Source organism: Styela clava, chromosome 15, assembly GCF_964204865.1.
Source record: "Styela clava chromosome 15, kaStyClav1.hap1.2, whole genome shotgun sequence".
In the NCBI taxonomy this organism is placed as follows: Eukaryota; Metazoa; Chordata; class Ascidiacea; order Stolidobranchia; family Styelidae; genus Styela; species Styela clava.
This window is the reverse complement of record NC_135264.1, coordinates 17,298,987-17,319,542: the sequence shown is the minus strand read 5'-3', so window position 1 is coordinate 17,319,542 and position 20,556 is coordinate 17,298,987. Positions and strand designations below refer to the sequence as shown.

At 35.0% G+C, this 20,556-nt stretch overlaps 2 protein-coding genes and 1 long non-coding RNA gene across 10 annotated transcripts in view; all 3 read left to right on the top strand.

Annotated features, from left to right (window-relative positions):
- Positions 1–4,280, top strand: part of LOC120334286 (E3 ubiquitin-protein ligase SMURF2-like) — a 68,870-nt gene extending 64,590 nt beyond the window's left edge. For all 4 annotated transcript variants that reach the window (XM_039401759.2, XM_039401760.2, XM_039401762.2 and 1 more), the window contains exon 13: positions 359–4,280. In XM_039401759.2, the coding sequence (XP_039257693.2) occupies positions 359–458 (100 nt within the window). In that variant the 3' untranslated portion in view covers positions 459–4,280. The remainder of the gene's footprint in view (positions 1–358) is intronic.
- Positions 4,281–7,424: 3,144 nt separating this feature from the next.
- LOC120333958 (leucine-rich repeat and calponin homology domain-containing protein 4-like) lies at positions 7,425–16,232 on the top strand. The gene is made up of 2 exons (XM_078120366.1): positions 7,425–10,515; positions 10,728–16,232. The coding sequence occupies exon 1, from the start codon at positions 7,543–7,545 to the stop codon at positions 9,451–9,453; it is 1,911 nt and encodes a 636-aa protein (XP_077976492.1). The 5' UTR covers positions 7,425–7,542; the 3' UTR covers positions 9,454–10,515; positions 10,728–16,232.
- Positions 16,233–19,475: 3,243 nt separating this feature from the next.
- LOC120334456 (uncharacterized) overlaps positions 19,476–20,556 on the top strand; it is a 26,055-nt gene continuing 24,974 nt past the window's right edge. The window contains exon 1 of one of the 5 annotated variants that reach the window (XR_013468920.1): positions 19,476–20,030. This is a non-coding gene — a long non-coding RNA (uncharacterized LOC120334456). Of the gene's footprint in view, positions 20,031–20,069; positions 20,276–20,312; positions 20,424–20,556 lie in introns of those variants that run through there. The other 4 variants (XR_013468918.1, XR_013468917.1, XR_013468921.1 and 1 more) reach the window with 4 other exon arrangements.

Below are 20,556 nucleotides of genomic sequence, written 5' to 3'. Positions count from 1 at the left end.
TCATTCAAACTGTGCCCATGGCACAAGCCACGGTTGCCACGCCCTAGATACCCCTCTGGCCAAGTAGCCACCGATACCCATAGAGTCGTGAAACAAATTTGAGTAGCTCCTTTTCAGTCTCAATAATCATTTATTATTTTACGGTTTTGAATTAATCATTTATTATATTACAGTTCCAGCTATATTAATCGTAATCTTAAAATTTAGAACTTTTTGATTTGGTCTCACATGTAGTATTTAACACTTCCATTCATTAAATGAATTTTTTAGCATAATTAAGTATCATTTTATTGGAATTAAGAGGATTTTAAAATCATTTAATAATTTTCAATCAGCTAAATCATTTATTATTTTACAGTTTCAACCGCATTGACATCCCGAATTACGAAAACTATGACAAACTTCGAGACAAAATCACATGCGCGATTGAAAACACTTGCGGATTCTTCACAGAATAAAAAAGCAATGAAGCAAAACGTCTTCAAGTGGCGGAATCAGCTGCAACTATCGCACCAATCTCAATAATTAAACTGTGTGAATAAGCTGAAAATACTCGTCGTTAGAGTAATATGGATCTAGATGAGGAGGGAGCGTCGAAGTAAAAAACTATAAAAAATGCTGCTAGGCTTTGTGTTCCTCCCTAACTAAACTACAAATATATATGGAGATATAGACCAGAACACATACCAATCTAGAAAAGCAGTAGATGCTTGCCTACCAGTCTTGTTTGCTGTAAAAGTGCCATATTATAAAAATAAACGATGTGGAAGAGGCAACATGGTCTCTTGAGCTGATATTTTCAAAAACTTCGATATTCACAATCTGCTGCTCGAATGTATTAACGTTTTAAGATTCCACACTGGTTTAGAAGTAAATGGGGTTGTTCCTTGAAACTTTCCTATCAATCTCCCACTTTTAGTTGAAGGATCAAGACCTTGTTTCGAGCAAACTCGCAACTCTTTTATCAGTATAGTACTTGAAAGCAAAACCTATCACAGGCCTGGAAGCCTCTCTGCACGACTGCTCTTATTTATTTAATACATAATTCTGATTTCGCCGAAAATTTGTCTTATTTTTCATATTTTTTTTGTTATTTTTGAGTCTAAAAGTGGGTTATCGTTGATACTTTCAGATGATTTCTGATATGAAGCTAGTATTTGTCACTTCTGAGTGTTTTTCACCTGTTGAGACAATATTTATGGTTTTGTTAATTGAATAAAATCTCATGCACAGATGTCCTATGAATGTCAGCTTGTGCAAGGCATATTTTGGAGTGAAAACTAAATTAAACGCTGGAATTTTTCATCTTTATCTCTAAACAGTTCTCTGCACAAGAAGCTGTTTGAAGCGACTAGTAATTTATCCTCAAGCCTGACCCCCTCTCCCCCCCACTCGCAATTTAAACTGAATAGATAATTTATTCGAATGCATGGATGTCTGCTTTTTACAGTAATAGCAGCTCTAATTTATGACTAGCTGCTTGTCTGGGCCTACCACGTGAATACCTTAATAAATACAATTCAATTTCGTAACCCAGGCATTGATTGTATTTGTATAAACCTATTTTATTTATTTTTTGTTTTTAATTCTCTTTGTTTTATTATATTTCAATTTCATAGTACTTTTGTGACATCAGCTTGTAATATTGTATTTGTTTTGGTGCGTCTAATTAAAGGCAGCTCGATTATTTTACCTCTTTGGGACTTGGATGTTGCGTTAGAAAAGTGCTCGTGAGATATTTATAAAAAAAACTCGGTTATCGGTCGATTAATCAAACTTGTCAAGCCACAACGCCTTTTTAGAATTTGTTTACAATTCACCCCACCTCAAAAATAACTACCGTAGCTCACGAAAAACTACTAATAACAGATAGTAAGGCGAAAGTATGTTTTATTTATAAAGCACGTTAAAAATACGCGAATGGAATCGAAATCTCTAATAAACAATAAAGAAATGTAAATATCCAAAATAAGTTGAGAAGATCAAATATAACAAATATTTTTATTTCTAATTAGCTTCACGTCCCTTCAAAAAACTATTTCTGCCCCGCTTGTCTCATACTCTGAGGTATTTCAGACTATCCGGTGAATAAAATTCTTGATTTTGGTCCAGAGGTTAAGGGTCACCAAAACCATACTCACTGACAATAACAGTCATTCATTAACTAAAACGATTCCTAAAATCCTGAATTTTTCCAATAATATATTAGAACCCTGAGTGCCGCTGCTCAATAAACAGCTTTGGTTCAATGTGTCCTTCTTAAGTGAAACGGAGTGCAAATTTTTCTTGTAATTTGTGTATGATTTTTTTACTGGTTGGAAAAAATAAACTTAATGTAACTAAAATTTCACTGCTAACTCTGTAAAACTCAGAAAGTTGAAAATTCCTCCTCATCACTCACTTTCTGTAAGAAATATCACAAATTAGGAGATAAAATACTGGGGCATGTGATGTTTTTACTTAACGGAACAATTTGAAATATTTTTCAATTAAATTCAGTGTTCTGTAACATCAAATTATTCTGCCAAGGGTATGTTTTGCGTAATAAGTCTTGACGGAATAATTTGTAATATTCAGATGTGTTGTGACAAACTGTAACATCAAATTATTCTGCCAAGGTTATGTATTGCTTAACGAGTCTCGACAGAGTAGTTTGTAATGTTTGAATGTAACATCAGATTATTCCGCAAAAAATGTCCAGCCTACCGGATCGCCATTTGCTCTTTTGCTAATAATGCTTCTGTATGAATTACGCTTGCTTGCTGGCCACTTCAACCTATTTATTCGCAAAAAATATTTATAAAAAAAATTCAGCATATTAATAAATGAAATATTTCAATTTTGAAGAATTTTTATCTTTTGTTTTATGTTTATTTGTCAGTTTAATTTCCTGGTTCGAAGGTCAATAATTTTTTTTCTGGATCTTAGTGAGATGATTTAATTTAAGTTTGTCATATTTCTCAACCAGTTTCGCTTGAAAATGATTTTTAATTGTGCAGGGTGTTCATGAAGTCTTAAAATATTTTGAATTGCAAAGACATTTGTCGATACCATATATATATAGTTTGTTGGCCCCTACTTGTGTGTGGAATGTAGTAAAAAATGGAATAAACACTGATTCGAATAAAAAACACCTGGTTGGGATATTGAGAGCTGACTCTATAACAAAATTGGGACCTCCTGAAGTATGCGCACCAAGATGGCGCACAACCTGAGGTTAGGGTTCAGGTTATGCGACATCTTGGTGCGCATTTAGGAGCACCCAAAATTGAAATTTTAACAGGACGTTATGAATACCCGGTATAATAACAAGTCTCTTTGGCAGCTAAAAATAAAACAATTGATGTCACTGACTTAATTTTCCCCCAGTAACACCCTTGATTTGTCTTTGGGAATTTAGTTGCACCATTTTAGTATTTTTCTGAATAGTGGAAGGATTAAATTTGTTTTTGTAGAAAGTAATGCACAAAGAATGGTTTTTCTGATGAAATTTCTCTGTAACTTTTCAATCAATTTTATCTTTCACTTCACAGTTTTTCAGTTCTGGGTGAATTCTTGTGTGGTTACTCCGAGAAAGTATTAAAAGAATACCATCAAATAGTTTATTCAAATTTAAACTTGATTGACTGGTATGATTCAGAAATTTGTCATTTTTATATTAACGTTATCGAAATATTGTTTTGTTGAATCCAACTGACTTTCCCCAGTACTTACATCACCAAGGGTGTAATATTCATGGAAAGTACAGAGCTGTGAAGTCTGAAATGATTTATCAAGGACTATAACTTGTGAATAATTTTGATAATAATAACTTCGACAAATGCATACCCCCTGTAGGTCATTCTGAAGGCTTAGTGAACTTAACTCTATTAAAATCATTTTCGCCATCAAAAGTCTACAATTCTGACACCAGGGAGAGTTCATGTTTCGACTCAGAGGAGTGTGACTCTCGTAAAACATGCCATAGTTCCAATTCCTGAGCCCTGGGTGGGTTATGAAATACACAAAATGATTCTGGTCTGCTCAAGTCACTCAATGTAACATTGTTAGTATTTACAAAGGGGATTCTTTAATACTTCTGTCGTCTTTGTTTCAAATGCACCTGACTCAATTATTCATTGACTGCTGGCACCATTTTATTCTGCTATTTCATTATCCTATCTCTCAGTGTTATGTTGTGTATATGCTACTGTGTAGCATTTTGTACATAGAAAATTGTCTTTTTTGTTCCACATTCTGTTTTTGTGGTTTGTTTTTGAAATATGAAGGATTATGATGAAGTTTGTGTTTTATTGTTGCAGTAAGGTATCAGGGTGGAATTTTGGAGCGCCAACGAGCAGTTTAAAGTTGAGTGGGGCTGGCGAGAGTACTTTTTCGTTTGTTACCCTTAGTCTGCACGCAAGCAATGTCAAGTCAAACTTACTTGAGGCCGCTGGCGATGTTCACCTGCCATAGCGTTGCATTGAATATCGGCTCAGAACATATGAAACGATTATGGACATCGACAGATTGGTACTGTAATGATTATTATACTGTCTTCTTCTGTTATTGTTGTGCGCGCGTTCTTGATTACGTGATCTGTAGTTGTGTGAATTTGTTTACGATAATACATTGGAGTCTCGGCTTCTGTTGGAGTAACGTGTATTTTCTGTCCTCGTTTGTACAGCACTAGACAGGAGAGTTTAGTTAATTAATGGCGCATGGTCATTGTATATGTTAAGTGTTTTTAGAATGGCATGCGTTCACACTTTTTTGCTGTATGCTGTGTATCGGCTTGATTTACTGCATCACATGCATTTGAAAACAATTACCTGGCCAACTTATTCCATGATCAACGTGGACTGGCAACGGGATGAGAGACTGTGGTTCGCCATATGATTAAGCCGTCTTATTAACTTTCCGATCCCCCAATGAGAATGTAAATATCGTCACAGGTGTGTATACCTAAAGGTAGTGCCGTATTTACTATTAGGCAAGGTAGGTTGAATCCTGCAGGGCCTTGAGTTTTCGAATCGGGAAAGGTTTTTCAAGAAAAAATGATTTGAATGCGTCAGAGCAGCTCGATCACCAGTCTTGGTGTCTCGCGCCTCCCCTCACCCTAAAGTACCATATTTCCTATTTCTTGTATTGTGTATTCACATTGTGTGCTTTAGAATGGTGAAAAAATAAATTACTGATTACTGACTGAGCTAGAAGGGTGCCCAACACCAGGCGCATAGCTGATATTACTTTTCTCTTTTACTAGAAAACTCCCGTTCTTCCCAGTTTCATTGTTTGACAAGGTTATTTCACAGGGTGTTTTCACCTTTTGAGCATGAATTGTTTGAACATAATTGGATTCGGAGACTACCAATCAAAATAACACTGTGAATACCACTGGAATGGTAAATAGAGGGGTCATGAGCGCTAAAAGCCTCTGGAAAGGGGCCCCGAGTTGGGAACCACTGTTTTTAAACAAAGTTATAAACCAAGAAAGGTTGACATTTGATATTAATTATTATTCAATTTAATGACAAAAGTGGGCTTGTGTTCTGTGTGTTGTAGTAGTTTTTAAATGACGTCGCCTGGGGTTTCCAGATTAAATGTAGCTCATCCGCTGGCAGCACTAGTGAGCCATGACAGATCAAAGTGACTATAAAAGTGTTTTAGCCACTTTGTGACAGATCAGCGACGAGGAAATGAAATCAGGATGAGCTCAATGAAATATACTAAAGGGCGTATAAGTATGAAGAGTATAAGTTCATTTTGACTCCATCCAAACATCCAAATTCAACATTTATTTTAGAATGCCATCAATAAACAATATATGAATGTTTAAAAAAATAAAAAAGTAAATATTTATTGAACATATTTGCAGGTTTTTACCTCAATTATTTTGAGTCATTCACAACGTAGTACCGGTATTGCATCGTGTTTTCACGCCAATTTCTCTGTCTTATCTCATCTTCTGCGTTGGCTGTGTCTGGTCTGTCGAGTGCTTGAGTGCTTGGGGTCGGGCGGGTCAGGGTTTGAAAAAAGCGTTTGGGCTGTTACTGAATTACCTAAACTGGAGATTAGATGTGCTACAATACTTGTATTGCATATGAAAGTACGGTACCATAATTGTGCGTATGGAATTTGTGTATGGGTACCGTAATATTTAATGAATAATTATTTTAGATGAGTTGACGAATGTCAGTATCAGAATATAACGTTACAAATACCCTCAACTTATACTGTCAATTTTATGAGTAAGCTATTTGCCTGGTAGGCTATTTTATTATTGGAACCCTTTTTAATCATGCTTTCTGGTTTCAAGTTTTTCGCGTTTGAATTATATTCCTGTAATTAGTTCAGAGAAAATTAATTTAATATTTTTTGGTGAGCGATTGCCGATTGGGTATCAGTTCTCTTGACCCAGACTGGATTCCATGGCAGGTGCACCCCCGAGGGCGCTAGCGCTCCGCAAAAATGCACGCGAGCGAATTCAATTTTGCACGCCGAAAATTTGCAATTGCTCACCAATGTAAATCGGTTTAAATGGTTTTAAAATCAATAATCCAGTAATATAAGGATGCCAAAATATTATAACTCCACAATTGTCGACAAATACTAACTTGCAAGATTTGGTCTGATCGAAAAATTGCGAAGCAAAAAAGACCATATCGTGTTGAATGATAGGAATCCCGGGAGAATAGTTATGGATGAAAAGATCGCCTTCGCACCAACGCTGACCAAGTACAGCTTCGATTCAGCGTATTTTTCATACAATAATTTTACCCGAATGTACTGAACAGTACTGATATCTAAAGTCGCACAAACACTCTCAAAATTAGTGACGAAGTATAAAAATAATTTTTGGGGTCAAAGGTCAACTGTCCGTTTTGCTCTAATTTGACATATTTTTAATCTATTAATTCTACGTAAAAACACTCCCAAAATTAATGACAAAGAGATAAAAGTGTTAAGAAACAGTTGTGCGACAGTACAGTACCGCAAATATAGCAGCAATTTAGGACTTATGAACATAAGAAACTTTTAAATTCAAGTGTTTTTAAGCGTTCAAGTCGTTGCAATGGACGTCCACTTTCTTCGCCTGGTGTTCAATATAGAAATCTCATCCTTACCAAGATTCCCCGCTTTCATTTGTTGTTTTTACTTTGTCAGTTTGTTGTAATACATTCACGATATTTATTCAAGTTAGGATGCAGAAAAGTAAATGTGTATAAAAATAATTTTTAGAGAAATATAAATTGTTACATAGCCCAAATAGCCAAGCTTTATGTACAGATGTAAGTTCAGAGTTTCTGGGTCCATCTGATTGCCAATTAGAATATTAACTAGGGGCACAGAGTCTGTAAGTCATGGTCATTGGCACTCTATGTAGGATAGTCCTATAAAATGCTGGATAGCACATGCATAGTAAATGCACAAGTTACCATGTTAAAAACTTCTGTTAGATAGAAATTATTATTTAAGAATATTATAATTTATATTAGAAATTCTACAAAGCTGCTATTCAAAACAATCATGACATAGTTTTTCGACTCCTTGCACCTCCAAATGCCTATTATCACCATGAAGTCACTGTCGTCCAATCCTCCGAACACTCGGAGTCTCGACAAGCTCCTAGAAGAGGCGGAGTTCTCCGGAGGAGTTCGTTTGATGCATCGAAGGCTGAAAGACATCGGTCAATTAGTGATGAAATATGATTTAGCGAATGTCACGAACGTAGATTTATCTCACAATCGGCTGTCTGAGGTTCCATTGGATATATTTGAATGGCAGTGTGTTGATGCTCTAACAATAACGAACAATTCAATAAAAACTATTTCTGAGGATATTCGGGAATTAAGACTTCTTGAAAAACTTGATTTAAGTAATAATTGTTTGACTGTGCTTCCACCGCAACTATGCGAAATAAGAGGTTTAACAATAATACGATTGAGTTGCAATAAGTTAATTTCTCTACCGGAAGAAATCGGAAGTTTGAAAAAATGCCAAGAACTTGACGTCAGTTCTAATGAGCTAACTTCGATACCTTCTGAGATAGCAAAAATGGAGAATTTACTATGTTTGAATATACGTAAAAACAGTATTTTTGCGCTACCGGAAGAAATATCTACAATGAAAATAACACACTTAGATGCCGGTTGTAATTTAATAACATCGATTCCAATGTCGTTTCGGAATATGGTAACACTGCAAAAATTTGTGTTGGATCATAACCCTCTTACGTCACCTCCAATCCCAGTTTTAATGAAAGGCAGAGTTCATATGCTGCGGGAACTGGAAATTCAAGCAGAAAAAGCGCAGATTAAGAAAGATGTGATGGATGATCCTCTCATGAGTCCGATGAAACGTCCATCGATTCCTCGCGCTGACGTTAACTTGCTGGAAATGAAAGCGAGGGTGATGTCCATCACTGAAGAAGACAATGGAAGAGAAGAGAGGTCTGTTGAAAAAGCTGCAGAATTGTCTAAAGATCGCAGAAAAGCGAGCGTTACAAATGCAACCAGTCCTGAAAAGAAGCGTCCGAGTCCGAAAAAACGTGTCGACAAACCAGGGCCGAGAAAACAAAAATCTGCTGAAAATATTCCGGTATCACCACCCTCACAAGATACAAAACCGAATCATACTCTACCGAAAAACGTTATTGCAAAAGAAAGGAAACGTAGTGCGAGTAGCGGTAATTTTGAGAGAAAGAGTTCAACTGAAGCGTTATTAATTCATCAAAAATTATCCGGCTTTCCAGGATACAAACCGAACATTATTAATGAAAAAACAGATATGCCTTCTGCGAACGGTAAAACTCCTGCGACGCAACAAAAATTACAAGAATTCGTGAAAAATCGACAAGCGTTGAGCCCAACAGACCGTAACAATCAAGTAGCCAATAACAAAACAGTGAATTCAAAAAAAGGATTTTTGCCGTCCTCGATAAAACCCAGGACAGCATTAAACAGGATGAGAGGAAATTCATTCAATACAGGAGCAGAAAAAGATGTTTCATTTACGATGCGTCGGAAAACAGAAAAACTTTACGAAGAGCTCGAAATGATCGAAACTTTGCGACAAAATATTGAAGCTAGACTCAAAATCAGCCTTGGCGATGATCTTCCATCATCTTTATCCGACGGCGTCGTTTTATGTCATCTAACCAATCATGCACGACCACGATCAATAACCAGCATACATGTTCCGTCTCCCGCCGTCCCGAAACTCACTTTGGCGAAAAGAAGAAGAAATATAGACAATTTTCTAGACGCTTGCGCTAAAGTTGGCGTTCCAAAGATCCACATATGTTCCGCGCAAGATATTCTTTTGGAAAAAAATATTGGAAAAGTTGGCACGACAGTAAATGAACTTTTGAAACTATGCCCACATCCTGCCCCCTCCCCAAAAAGACAGGTGGAGACACCCAGTGTTAAAGTGACGCCCTCTACATTGACCAAACAGCATAGCCAGGTTTGACTTTTGTTATTTTATTTTCGGATCATGTACTTTTATTTATGTTTATAGCCTTAATTCATTATTACCAAGGAGGGGAAATACCCTATTTATTTTATTTATAATTGCAAATTTAGAAAAAAAGAGCAAAACTTTGTTCTTCATAACACTTAGCTCACCAAACTTAGAAAAATGTTCATATCACAACGTCTTTAAAATTTAATGTTTCTAGTAAAGTTGTGGTAACCTAAAGTGAGAAATAGCAGCATAAACACCTTTATATTAGGGTGAGATTATTCTGACTAGTCACACCTCTTATGATTTTACTAGGCCTTTTCTTACTAGGAATTTACCATTCGGCCTTGCCTAACCTGAAAATTGAGATAGAAAGATATAGCAGCACAAACAACTCTTCAGTAGGGTAAGATTATTCTGACTAGTCATGCCTCAATGATTTTATTAGGGATTATGCTATCCGGAATTGAACGTAAGCCAGAAGAGAACCAAATCCAAGTTATCTTCTTTAAATACAGCAAATATGTGATCTTTCTGCGACTTTAACATCAAGGCTTATAAATATGGTAGATTTATCAAAATAACTAGGATTGCAGCAAAACAATCTGATTGGCATTGCGAGTTAGTAATCTTGGGTTGGAACCCCATGGAACACCTTACCCAGGTGGAAACTGTCGAAATGGTAAGATTCTGTTCCATCTAAATGATAGTGGCTTCTCTCTTAGCAATGTATGGTTCAGATTCTAATTCGGAGTGAAAGATGTATAAAACGTTGTATAAGAAAAAATTGAAATAATTCGATTGGTGTAATTCAAAAATTACCCTTTTTAAACGACAGTAGACGAAGTACAGGGTGTCCAAAACTAAATGAAATTCATTAATTCTATCACCAATTTATTTGGGGTTCATTTATTTTTGGACACCTTGTATGACATTTATGCAAGGGCATGGAATATTTTAGGTTGATACCAGAAATGGAAAGTAAAATTTATAATATTATGGTTATTGTTGCCTAGCTCCAGCTTAAAAACCACCTTTGGTCATCCCTTTCCCCCAGAGCTGTATATTTAGGTTCCATTATATTTGAACCCACGTACATTTGAACCCATGACAATTGCACCTGTATGCTATTGCACCTATGGAATTTTTTTTGTTTCACGGATAGTTAAACCCATACTAACCCTAACCCATGGGTTTTAGCACCCGCATATAGATTGAACCCATGGATATACGCATGGGTTCAAATGTACATGGGTTCAGATGTACGGTCACCGTATATTCAGATCTCTTATTCCTTATCAAATAGAATTTTTCAAAGTTTGAACATTTGCCTTTTTGTCTCGAAACTCAAATTGAATGTAGAAATAAAATATGAGGTGTGATTCTGAAATATCTTGGATATGGACTTCCTTATTCTAATTATTCACTTTACATATTGTATGACATTCACAATTTCAGCATAACTCTAATTCAATATTATTATAAGTTCAGTTGAGATAAACAAGGATTTGAATCGGTTCTCTATTTTATACAGTTTTCAAAATTAAATGAGAGCTTTCAGTCATATTGTAAGACTCAAATGATAGACAAAATGACAATTTTGCTAATGGGATTTCCAATTCATTATATTCGATATAGTAAATTTTCGAATTCAGGAATAATTCGAACGATTTTATTAAAAATTAAGGATTTAGAGTCGTTAGACAAGTATATTGAAACAATCAATATCTCAATTGCTAACAAATGACGCAGGAAAACAATATCATATAAAGGATGGCTTTTTAGTCAAACTGTAAACTTGATAATGCTCAGTTTTGCAAATGTAACTATTTTAAATTTTGCCTATAATTTCAAATATCCAATATAACAAATTCCCCAGAACTGAAATGATCAATTCAATTTTAAAATCTTTAGTAAATCAAAATCCTAGGACAACCCTGCTGGAATTCAATTTATTTTTATCTGTTAGAAGCGTGAGATGGCGTAGGAAGGACAGGAAGTAACTGTGGCTTGTTACAATTACGTCATAATAAATTCAGAGCTTGAAATGACATTTTTATTACCACTTCCTGTATTAGTAGGGTAATGAGTTCATATGTTCTATATTATCAGTATAACTGAGATATTACTTTTGTTTCGCGCATTCACTTTGAGTGAAGCCCTAGCCGTCATTAATGCTACAGTCTGCCCCAAAAAACTTCTCTAATTACTTTATGAAAATAAAGAAAATTTATTTAACACTTGAACTTCTGTTTGTGTATTCTGATTGCACCCAAAAGTTTAAGTAATCTATGACGCTTTGTACGCAATTTATGTCCTCTCTCTCGAATACGTTCCAAAGGACCTGGGTTTTGTGTTTTTTGGATACCCTGTTTATAATTTTGATAATCGGACAGGGTGCTCATTGAGTCCTAGAATTTTTTTGGGGCTCCTGAAGTATGCGAACCAAGATGGCGGACATCGGAATGTAATATGTGTACTAGGTTAGGGTTAGGCCATAATTTTAGGTATAAATACTACGGGAGGCTCTTGGCTAGTCTTCGAACTGATAATAGGACTAAAATAAGGAAAACTGGAAAAAAATTATCGCCTAACCCTAACCTGTTACCCATGTTACGTTCCGATGTCCGCCATCTTGGTTCGCATACTTTGGGAGCACCATTTTTTTTAATTGTGTGGTGAATTTATTGATACATACACAGTTTATTAGCCCCTATGTTCATGATTACTGTAACTTAACATTAAAATTGAACATGATCGAAGATGAATAGGTAAGGGTTTGCAAATAACTACTGCGTACCTACTAACTTTTGTGCAGAGTGTCCTAAATTACTTATCATATACAAACAGAGGTTCAAGTGTTAAATAAATTTTCTTCATTTTCATAGAAGTAACAAAGAATCTAGGAGTTTTATTCTTACTGAGTTCCTAATGCACGTAGCCTAGGTCAAGATGTATATTTAATACTATCATATCTGGTTACGTCATTTCACCTCAAATTACGTTTATTGAAGAAAATATCTCTCAGTAGCGATGCAAATATTTTGTGCCTCCAGGCAGTGGCTGTTACAGCTGAGCCCAGCTAGGGAAATATACCGGAGTTAACTCATATTTTGGGCTTTTTTTAACCATATTTATGAATGTTTCGTTACTGATAGGCAAAAATGAATAAAGTAATATTTAGAATGCATTCTGGAATGATATTTTTGAATATGTAATATTAAATCTGTAGTCTGAATTAGGTCATATTCAACAAAGAATAATATTTGAAAATTAATTTATATTCTATGAATATGAATTTGGAAATGGGGTAAAGTTAAGATAAAAAATGATTTGATTTTTCTCCGGTTTTTAGTTTTTCAGAAATTAATTGAAGTCTACCATACTTCGCAAATTACCGTAATGATTTTGTTCTTAAATAGGCCCATTTACTAGATTTGAACTGAAAAAAAATGGCAAATTGGCAAAATAAGATTCTAAAACACCAAACTATTCTTTTCCATTTCATTATTTACAAAAACAGCCATATATGAAAAGTCAATGATGCATAACTTAGCAGAATTTCCTTATTTTTATCCTCTGTGCTTAGTTGATGCTGCATAATGCAGAAGTATTCATATGAAAAGTCCATGATGCATGACTTGTCAGAATTTTTATTTCCTGTTTCAATTTGTTTCATTCTGCCCCAAATCTCATATAATAATCAGTCAATGAGGCATGACTTGTCAGAATTTTCATTCCCTGTTTCAATTTGTTTCATTCTGCCCCAAATCTCATATAATAATCAGTCAATGAGGCATGACTTGTCAGAATTTTCACCCTCTGTGCTTAAGCTAGTTGATTCAGTCCAACAACACTCCATTGATTACAGAAGTAGGCCGAACTCATAATGTTTACATATGACATAGAAACAAGCTACCATTAGCGTAGGCGTTTTCATCATTGTTTGTATTGGGAGGACGTTTATGTTTAAATTACGATTTCAGACATTCTAGCTAAGAAAATAAGCTAGTCCTAATAGCGTGTTTTCTCTGGCATATTCGATAATACAGGGTATTCATGAATGTTTTGATGTATTTTTTTGACTTGCAATATAATTTATTGATACCATATATATTTTCATTGGCCCCTACATGTGTAAAAAATGACGTAGAAAAACTCGAAGCGTACCTAACCGGTCGGACGGGTAAGATCTCGATTTTTAACTGTCAGGAGATTCCAGAACTATGATGGAAATAAAACATATGATCTCTATATTAATACCAGTTTGTTTTGTTCAGAGAAAACACTACTTGTCAATTGAAGCTTAATTGTTTTACATTCCCTTTTGACCATCTTAATAGGTGTAATAAATAGGGTTGCATATTCCCATGAGTGCCATCTTTTATATACAGGGTGGCCCAAAAGTAGATATACAGTGATTAAACTATTTTATATGCTTTGAAGCTACTTGCAGTTCACTTTATGTTACTTGTTAAGTACCACAAAAATTGCTTATTTTTTCAGATAATTAATCTAGTGTGAATTTTGCATTCGTTTTCTAGCTGCTTGGAATGTAATGAAAAATAAATAACTGTATACCTACTTATAATGTAGGCCTCTGTATACCTGTGTATGCCACTAATTCGTCTTTTTTGCTCTGAACAAGACCCCATGAGAGCAGCTACCAATATCTCACGAAATGCGGGGGCTGCTTTTATTTGGAATAATCTTTCTGGTTAAGCATTGCCTACTCAATTGATTACCTCCTGGGTAAGGTAGTTGGCATGAGATTTGATAGTTAAATCTTACACAATTCTATTTTTTGTACGAAATCATTTTGTATCGTCAATTATTAAAGGGTATTATTATTTTGTTTATATCTTCCTAAGTAATTGTGCCTTAGTTCCATATTTTTATTCAATTTGTTACGTCCTCTGATATTATTATTATGTGTCTGATACTGTGTGTTAACTGTTAACCGAATGTCTCTAATCGTATTGACTTGGGCTGTTTAAAGTCGCCACAATTGGCATTTACTAAAGCCGAATCCAACACTCTAACCACCAGTGCAGTGGTTCCCAACCTTTTATGGTCGTGGCCCCGCTCTGGAGGCTTTTAGCACTCAAGGCCCCTGTTTATCATTCCAGTGGTATTTAAAGTGTCATTTTGATTGGTAGATTCCAAATCCCATTATGTTCAAACAATTCATGCTCAACAAAGTGAAAACACCCTGTGAAATAACCTTATCAAGCAATGAAACTAGGAAGAAAGGGGAGTTTTCTATTGTGCCTAACATTGCGGCCCCGTCCAAATGCTTTGTGGCCCTCTTGGTGGGACAGGTTCCCCCTGGTTGGGAGCCACTATCATAATATAGTGAGGCAACTATCTATCCAATTTCGGGCCCCAAACACTATGGCTTTGAGGTCATTGTCATATTTCTATGGCTTTGAGGTCATTGTCATATTTCATCACCAAGTATTAAAATTTGGTCGTTAGTCCATTGTCGTTCTACCTGTCAAGACTTATTTTTTCACACATAATCAAGTTCTTTTTGTTTTTCAATTATTTTGATATTTCCTAATTTTTGACATAACTTTTTTCTTTCTTTTGTGTTAAATCTGCTATTGAAAATTTTTCTCTATTCTGGCGAGTTACGCTTCGTTGATTCCCCGAATTCAACGGCCTTAGCATATAATCCTATCTTAGTCATTTAAGCATAATCATTCATTTAGAATATATTTCTGTGCCTTATTTTGCTATTTATTTCACAATCAATCACCAAGTGTAATTCATCATAATATGTACTATTTTATATCATAGTTGCCAGATTATCTACTATTTCCAAGACTCTGTTGCGTCCTGGATTAGCTTATTTAGAAATTTCAGATTCCTAGCGCTGATGCTAGGATATGTCCCAGCATATTCAACCTCGGAATTCAGCCTGAAAGAAATTTTATTGTCGACTCAAACTCAATTTTGCAAAAATAGCTCTACAACAGGGGCCACCATCCGGTCCGTTTGGGGGTCAGAAACCCCCCCCCTACCCCACTTTTGAAATATAAGAATAAAGCTATTTTCTGCATTTGGACCCCTATCTGTTACCCCTGTTCTCAACAGTCCTGAGATATTCAAAATTGAAACTCTATTCCAAATTCTGCCATTCATGGTTTATGACCATTCATACTGCTGTCGATCCTCTGCTGTCTGATATTAGCAGCTATGTTGATTACTTCTTTTTTTCGTCCGTTGTTAACTTATTTTTAGGCGAAAATTTTGGAAATTTCTACAGGAAATATTATTTAAAGCCAATTCATTTATGTGTAATTATCAATTTTATAGGTGATATGCCCAAATGATGCAGATTAAATAAGTCAAATGGTAAAAAAGACAATTAAAAATTAGAAACTCTGCAATTCTCACTATAAAACTAATCATATTTTTACTGCTAGATTTTATTAGACCCAACTATTCCTCTTTGCATATTACTTGTTATCTACTGCCTTCAAGTTCTTACAACAGTTTATTTTAATAACCTGAATTCGCTATGTTTTCTGAGTAACAAAAATAAGGTAACCGGATGAGAAACCGTAGTTCACAATGATCTGTCTTATGGGCTTTCTTCTCCCCCCCAATTTAATATGAAAATTCTTTTCTTAATTGTATTCATTGTCATCCAATTTGTCAACATAGCCTTCTTAATGAAATATACTTTTGTTTTTCATTTTTTATTTACTTGGATATTATGTATTTTTTGTTCTTTTGTTTTGCTGTGAAAACGCTAAGAAATAACTATGGATGAAATGTTATCTCAAATGTTGTATGATGAACTGGGATTTGGGCAGGATTCAGTCAGTGATCCCGGACGTCCAGTTCGATGCGAGAGTTTTCAACAAGCCACTCGCCTTCGAAATTCATGCAATTTGCAAACAAACTTATATGGGCAATATATATTCAAAAAAGTAATTAAAATTAGCTTTTATAGCCGTTTGTTTTTCGATTTGATTGCGACTTCAGGAGGGCTTTGAGTACACCTTTTAATATTGAAATGGGTTCTAGGGGCAGGTCCACCATTTCATTATCCATGTATTAATAGTTGCGCTAGATATGATATTTATCTCGGGAGAAAAGAAATCCATGAAACCTTAAGACCTAGCCGGAATTTTATAAATTTTAATATAAGCTCTCCACTTAAAATAAGACTTTCGTGTTATTTATAAGCAAATGGATACCTGCTTCATATTTTGTGCATTTGAAAATTTCGTAATCCCTTACTTTGTAAATTTTTAATAAATGAAAATAAAGGACATGCCTCAAAATTAAACCCTTGTGTTATTTTTCAAAAGAAAATTGAATTACGACCATGACTTATTTTTCCACGATATTTTAGAAAAAGGGCGGAGCGTTGCCGTCCAACAATTTCAATGAGGGAAAATACAATGGAAATGGGCATCAAAAAAATAAATAATCGTAGTTTTGGGCAAATGACTGTTTGTTAACACGATTTTATATTTAATTCGCTCCAAAGTCAGCATAACGAGTGTTAAAATTGAAGCTTTCCATAATTATCTCATTGGAGAAGAAATCCGATAGGACGGTTTGATCGTTGATTGGTCGTCGTCGATTGATCGTCGATTGATGGGCGGACCACGGCCTCTCGTATGAATACCAGTCCATGTTGAATATGGGCATCGTTGACTATTCATTTTACTTTCAGGTCAGATAAGTTTATTACGACTTCATAATCAGCATAAAAGGCGATTAAATAAATGATAAAAACAAATAAGTAAAAACTGAAATCAGGAGAGTAAACAAAAAAACTTGGAAAGATTCATTTACATGTAAAGTTTGTAAACGATGGTAAAGGAAGCGGTTGAGTTAACCACCTTTCAATGACCTTCAACGGTCTTGCATACTATACTTTTATAGAATTTTCCGATATTGCTTTCAATATCCATCATTGTTTGTGGAAATAAAATATATCTCTCTCTGGACGTGAGACACCCAGCAATCCTTCGCGCTTACTTATAGGGATAAAAACAGTTACTAATATTATAAATATTTTTAATCTCTAGAAAATATAATAATTTTTACATTATCAAATATGCCACAGAAACAGTGTGACCCCAAATGTCATTCTCATTGAAATGACAAGATGCTAACCGGACTTGGTTCCGGTTTTCGTACTTTGAAAACATACCTCACTGCATCACTGGGGCGCGAAGATGAATTTTCTAAGTCAGGGGTTCTCAAACTTTTTGTGTTGCGGAGCCCTTGAAAAAGTTGACTATTATTCACGGAGCCCCAAAATAAATGTTAAAATTGTTACTTTCCGAATAATATTTCTGAGTAAGTCAAAAGTAATGTACTTATTTTAAATGCTTAACCTCTTTTAATAGGGTTAATACAAGTCATAAATGAATCTAAATGTAAAAGATGAATTATATATACTAAAGCTGTAAACTTGATACTTGACAAACATATTAATAAATTAGGGGTCGGATCTTTTACCTTTAGATATTTTTGAAAGACTTAAAAGGCCGCTAATAACGTACTCGATTGCATTTTGTTACGATCGCCGATTGTTTTCGTCAGCATGGCGGTGTTTATTCTCCCTAAATCAAAAATTTTCCTCGACATATACATGTATGATGTATTGTTCCACAATGACGACGAGTATTGCTTTTTTGTTCTCGTGGGGAATTATGAGTTCAATGTGAAAAACATGTTACCATAATATAGTCACCGGAGACGAAATGCTAAAAATAATAAATAATAAAAGGTAAATCCGCAACTCAAATTTCTCGATTGAAAAGTGGCATACTGAAATATTAAAACTAAAACTTAAAATGGGAGATAACACTATAAGTTTTGTTTCAGCAGACTCACGTCAGATTAAAAACACGTTCATAGACATTGTGAATCAAAAATTTGGTGTTATGTTGGGTTTTCTTTGGTTATTCGTCGTAGTAACTGCGAAACCGAAACACAGTCAATTGTGCGCGCGATGTACCTATTTTTCCATTCTGAAACTACCGACGGAGCCGCATGCAATGAAATAAATTTCCATCTTTCGTATTTTGCCCCGACCTCTTGTTTTGTAAACGGCGACATCTTGCTCGTGAGTGCGAAAGAACAAAACCAAGCTTGACAAATCCCAAGATCGCAAAAATACGACTTCAATTTATGTATAGTTGGCAGTTTTTCGCGTATTTTATGTTATTTCAGAATAGTAGTCTTTCATTTCAGTAATCCTAATAGTAAAATTAGCCAATTCAGTATTTTAAAAAGTAGTCGAATAGCTTGCGGAGCCCCTGGGTTTCTCTCACGGAGCCCTGGGGCTCCGTACGGAGCACTTTGAGAACCTATGTTCTAAGTGAAAACTGACGAAAACCGGCCAAATTTCTGGCATTTTTACGAGATGATAGAAACAATTTTCATTGCTTCATACTGGATTATTATACAACAAGTATAAAGAACTAAACTGCAAAATCATACATAATGGGCTGCATACCGAAGACAAATTACGGTAAAATATTGGTTTAGGGTAGAATCGGGCATACCGTAGGCCTATATGTGTATTATGCGATAAACCAGTAATGTCAGAATGTGTCTGGTATAGTTTAGTACCACATGCACTTCTAGTTGGCATGGCTCAACAATTTCTGCATATGCCAATCCTAACCCCCACCTGACTACGTCACCGAAAAATTACGTCATTTCGACGTCACATTGGCGTAATAAGGCCCGCCAAAGTATGCGGATGGTCGTCCAAAACGCGCAGATGATCACCCGAAATCGAGCAAGCTATTTCTCTCGTTTTCCCGTCATAACGATCACGATAGGAGAGAGATCGCCGGCGTTAGCGAGTTCGTAATCGGCGGCGCAGATGCCATTTCGGGCGATCGTAATTATACTTTGGCAAGCCCTATGAGCTATGACGTGTTTGTGACGTCGTATTGTCTTAATTTTTGGATGGCATAGTCAGGTGGGGGTTAGGAATAACATATGCAAAATTCGTTTTGATACGCCCACTGGAAGTACTTGTGGTACTAAACTATACTAGACCCGAAGTCTGTGTTGTTGACTGTGATTTGTGGCAAATCAGCAAACTGGCAATACAGAAACTCTGTCAAATATGATGCTATTTATAAAATGCAATGCAGTTTTTAAATGTAAGGTATTGGGGTGCTTGAGTTGGATGGACAGTCAATGCAGAAATGATATTATGCAATATCAACACATTGATGAGGTTTTAAATAAATTCATCATGCTATAATATCACGTTTCCAACACAGTGACATTTTACTGTATTTACTAATTTGAGTAAAATTTGTAGTTTTTCAAGAAGATTACAAAGATGGAAAATGTAGAATTCACCTAACGGCAGGCATGATACAGTGAAACATGTTTTTATGATTATTTATCTAATTCTTTAAAAAATTTGTTTTTCATAAAAATGCAAATGGTAATTAAATTGATTATTTATATTGTATATTATATTATAACTGATAATGATGGAAAAAAATGAATGAAATAAAATGTATATTTTTCAATGGATCACTTGGAACTATATGCACAAATGTGGACACAAATGGAATTAAATGGTAAATGTATCTGATCTGGCTTATTTAATATTTATCATTATTTGTCTGATCTTTGCATTGTATATTTGTTCATTGTATGACATTACCTAAATTACAAATAAAAATAAAATGTGGGCCTCATGCAACAAAATTTAAACATCTAGACTATTTGAATAAACCAAAACTATCATTTTCATAAATCAAATTTGGCAACGAATTTAAATTTGTCAAAAAAAAAGGAATTAATATACAACCAAGCATGACAGGTATGCTAGCGTTTATATTTAATATTTTAGAACGCATATTTCCAATATTTTCCTGTTATCAGTTACCAAATAACTCTCTAGCAAACTGCAGAACTGTCAGAAGTCAGCACCTGCATACCTATTTTTTTGTGTGTGCCCAGGTCTACAGGTATTTTTTTCCTTGGTAGTTTACTTTGCTCTTGTGTGTTTTTTTGTGATGATACTCGTACTCCATATTGTTCTGTTTGCACTGCAAAAAGTTGGAAAGACCATAATCTTACCGGTTTTGCATTGTTTTACCA

Excerpts from the sequence above, each read along its gene's own strand:
- LOC120333958 (XM_078120366.1), top strand. The coding sequence starts at position 7,543 with ATGCCTATTATCACCATGAAGTCACTGTCGTCCAATCCTCCGAACACT.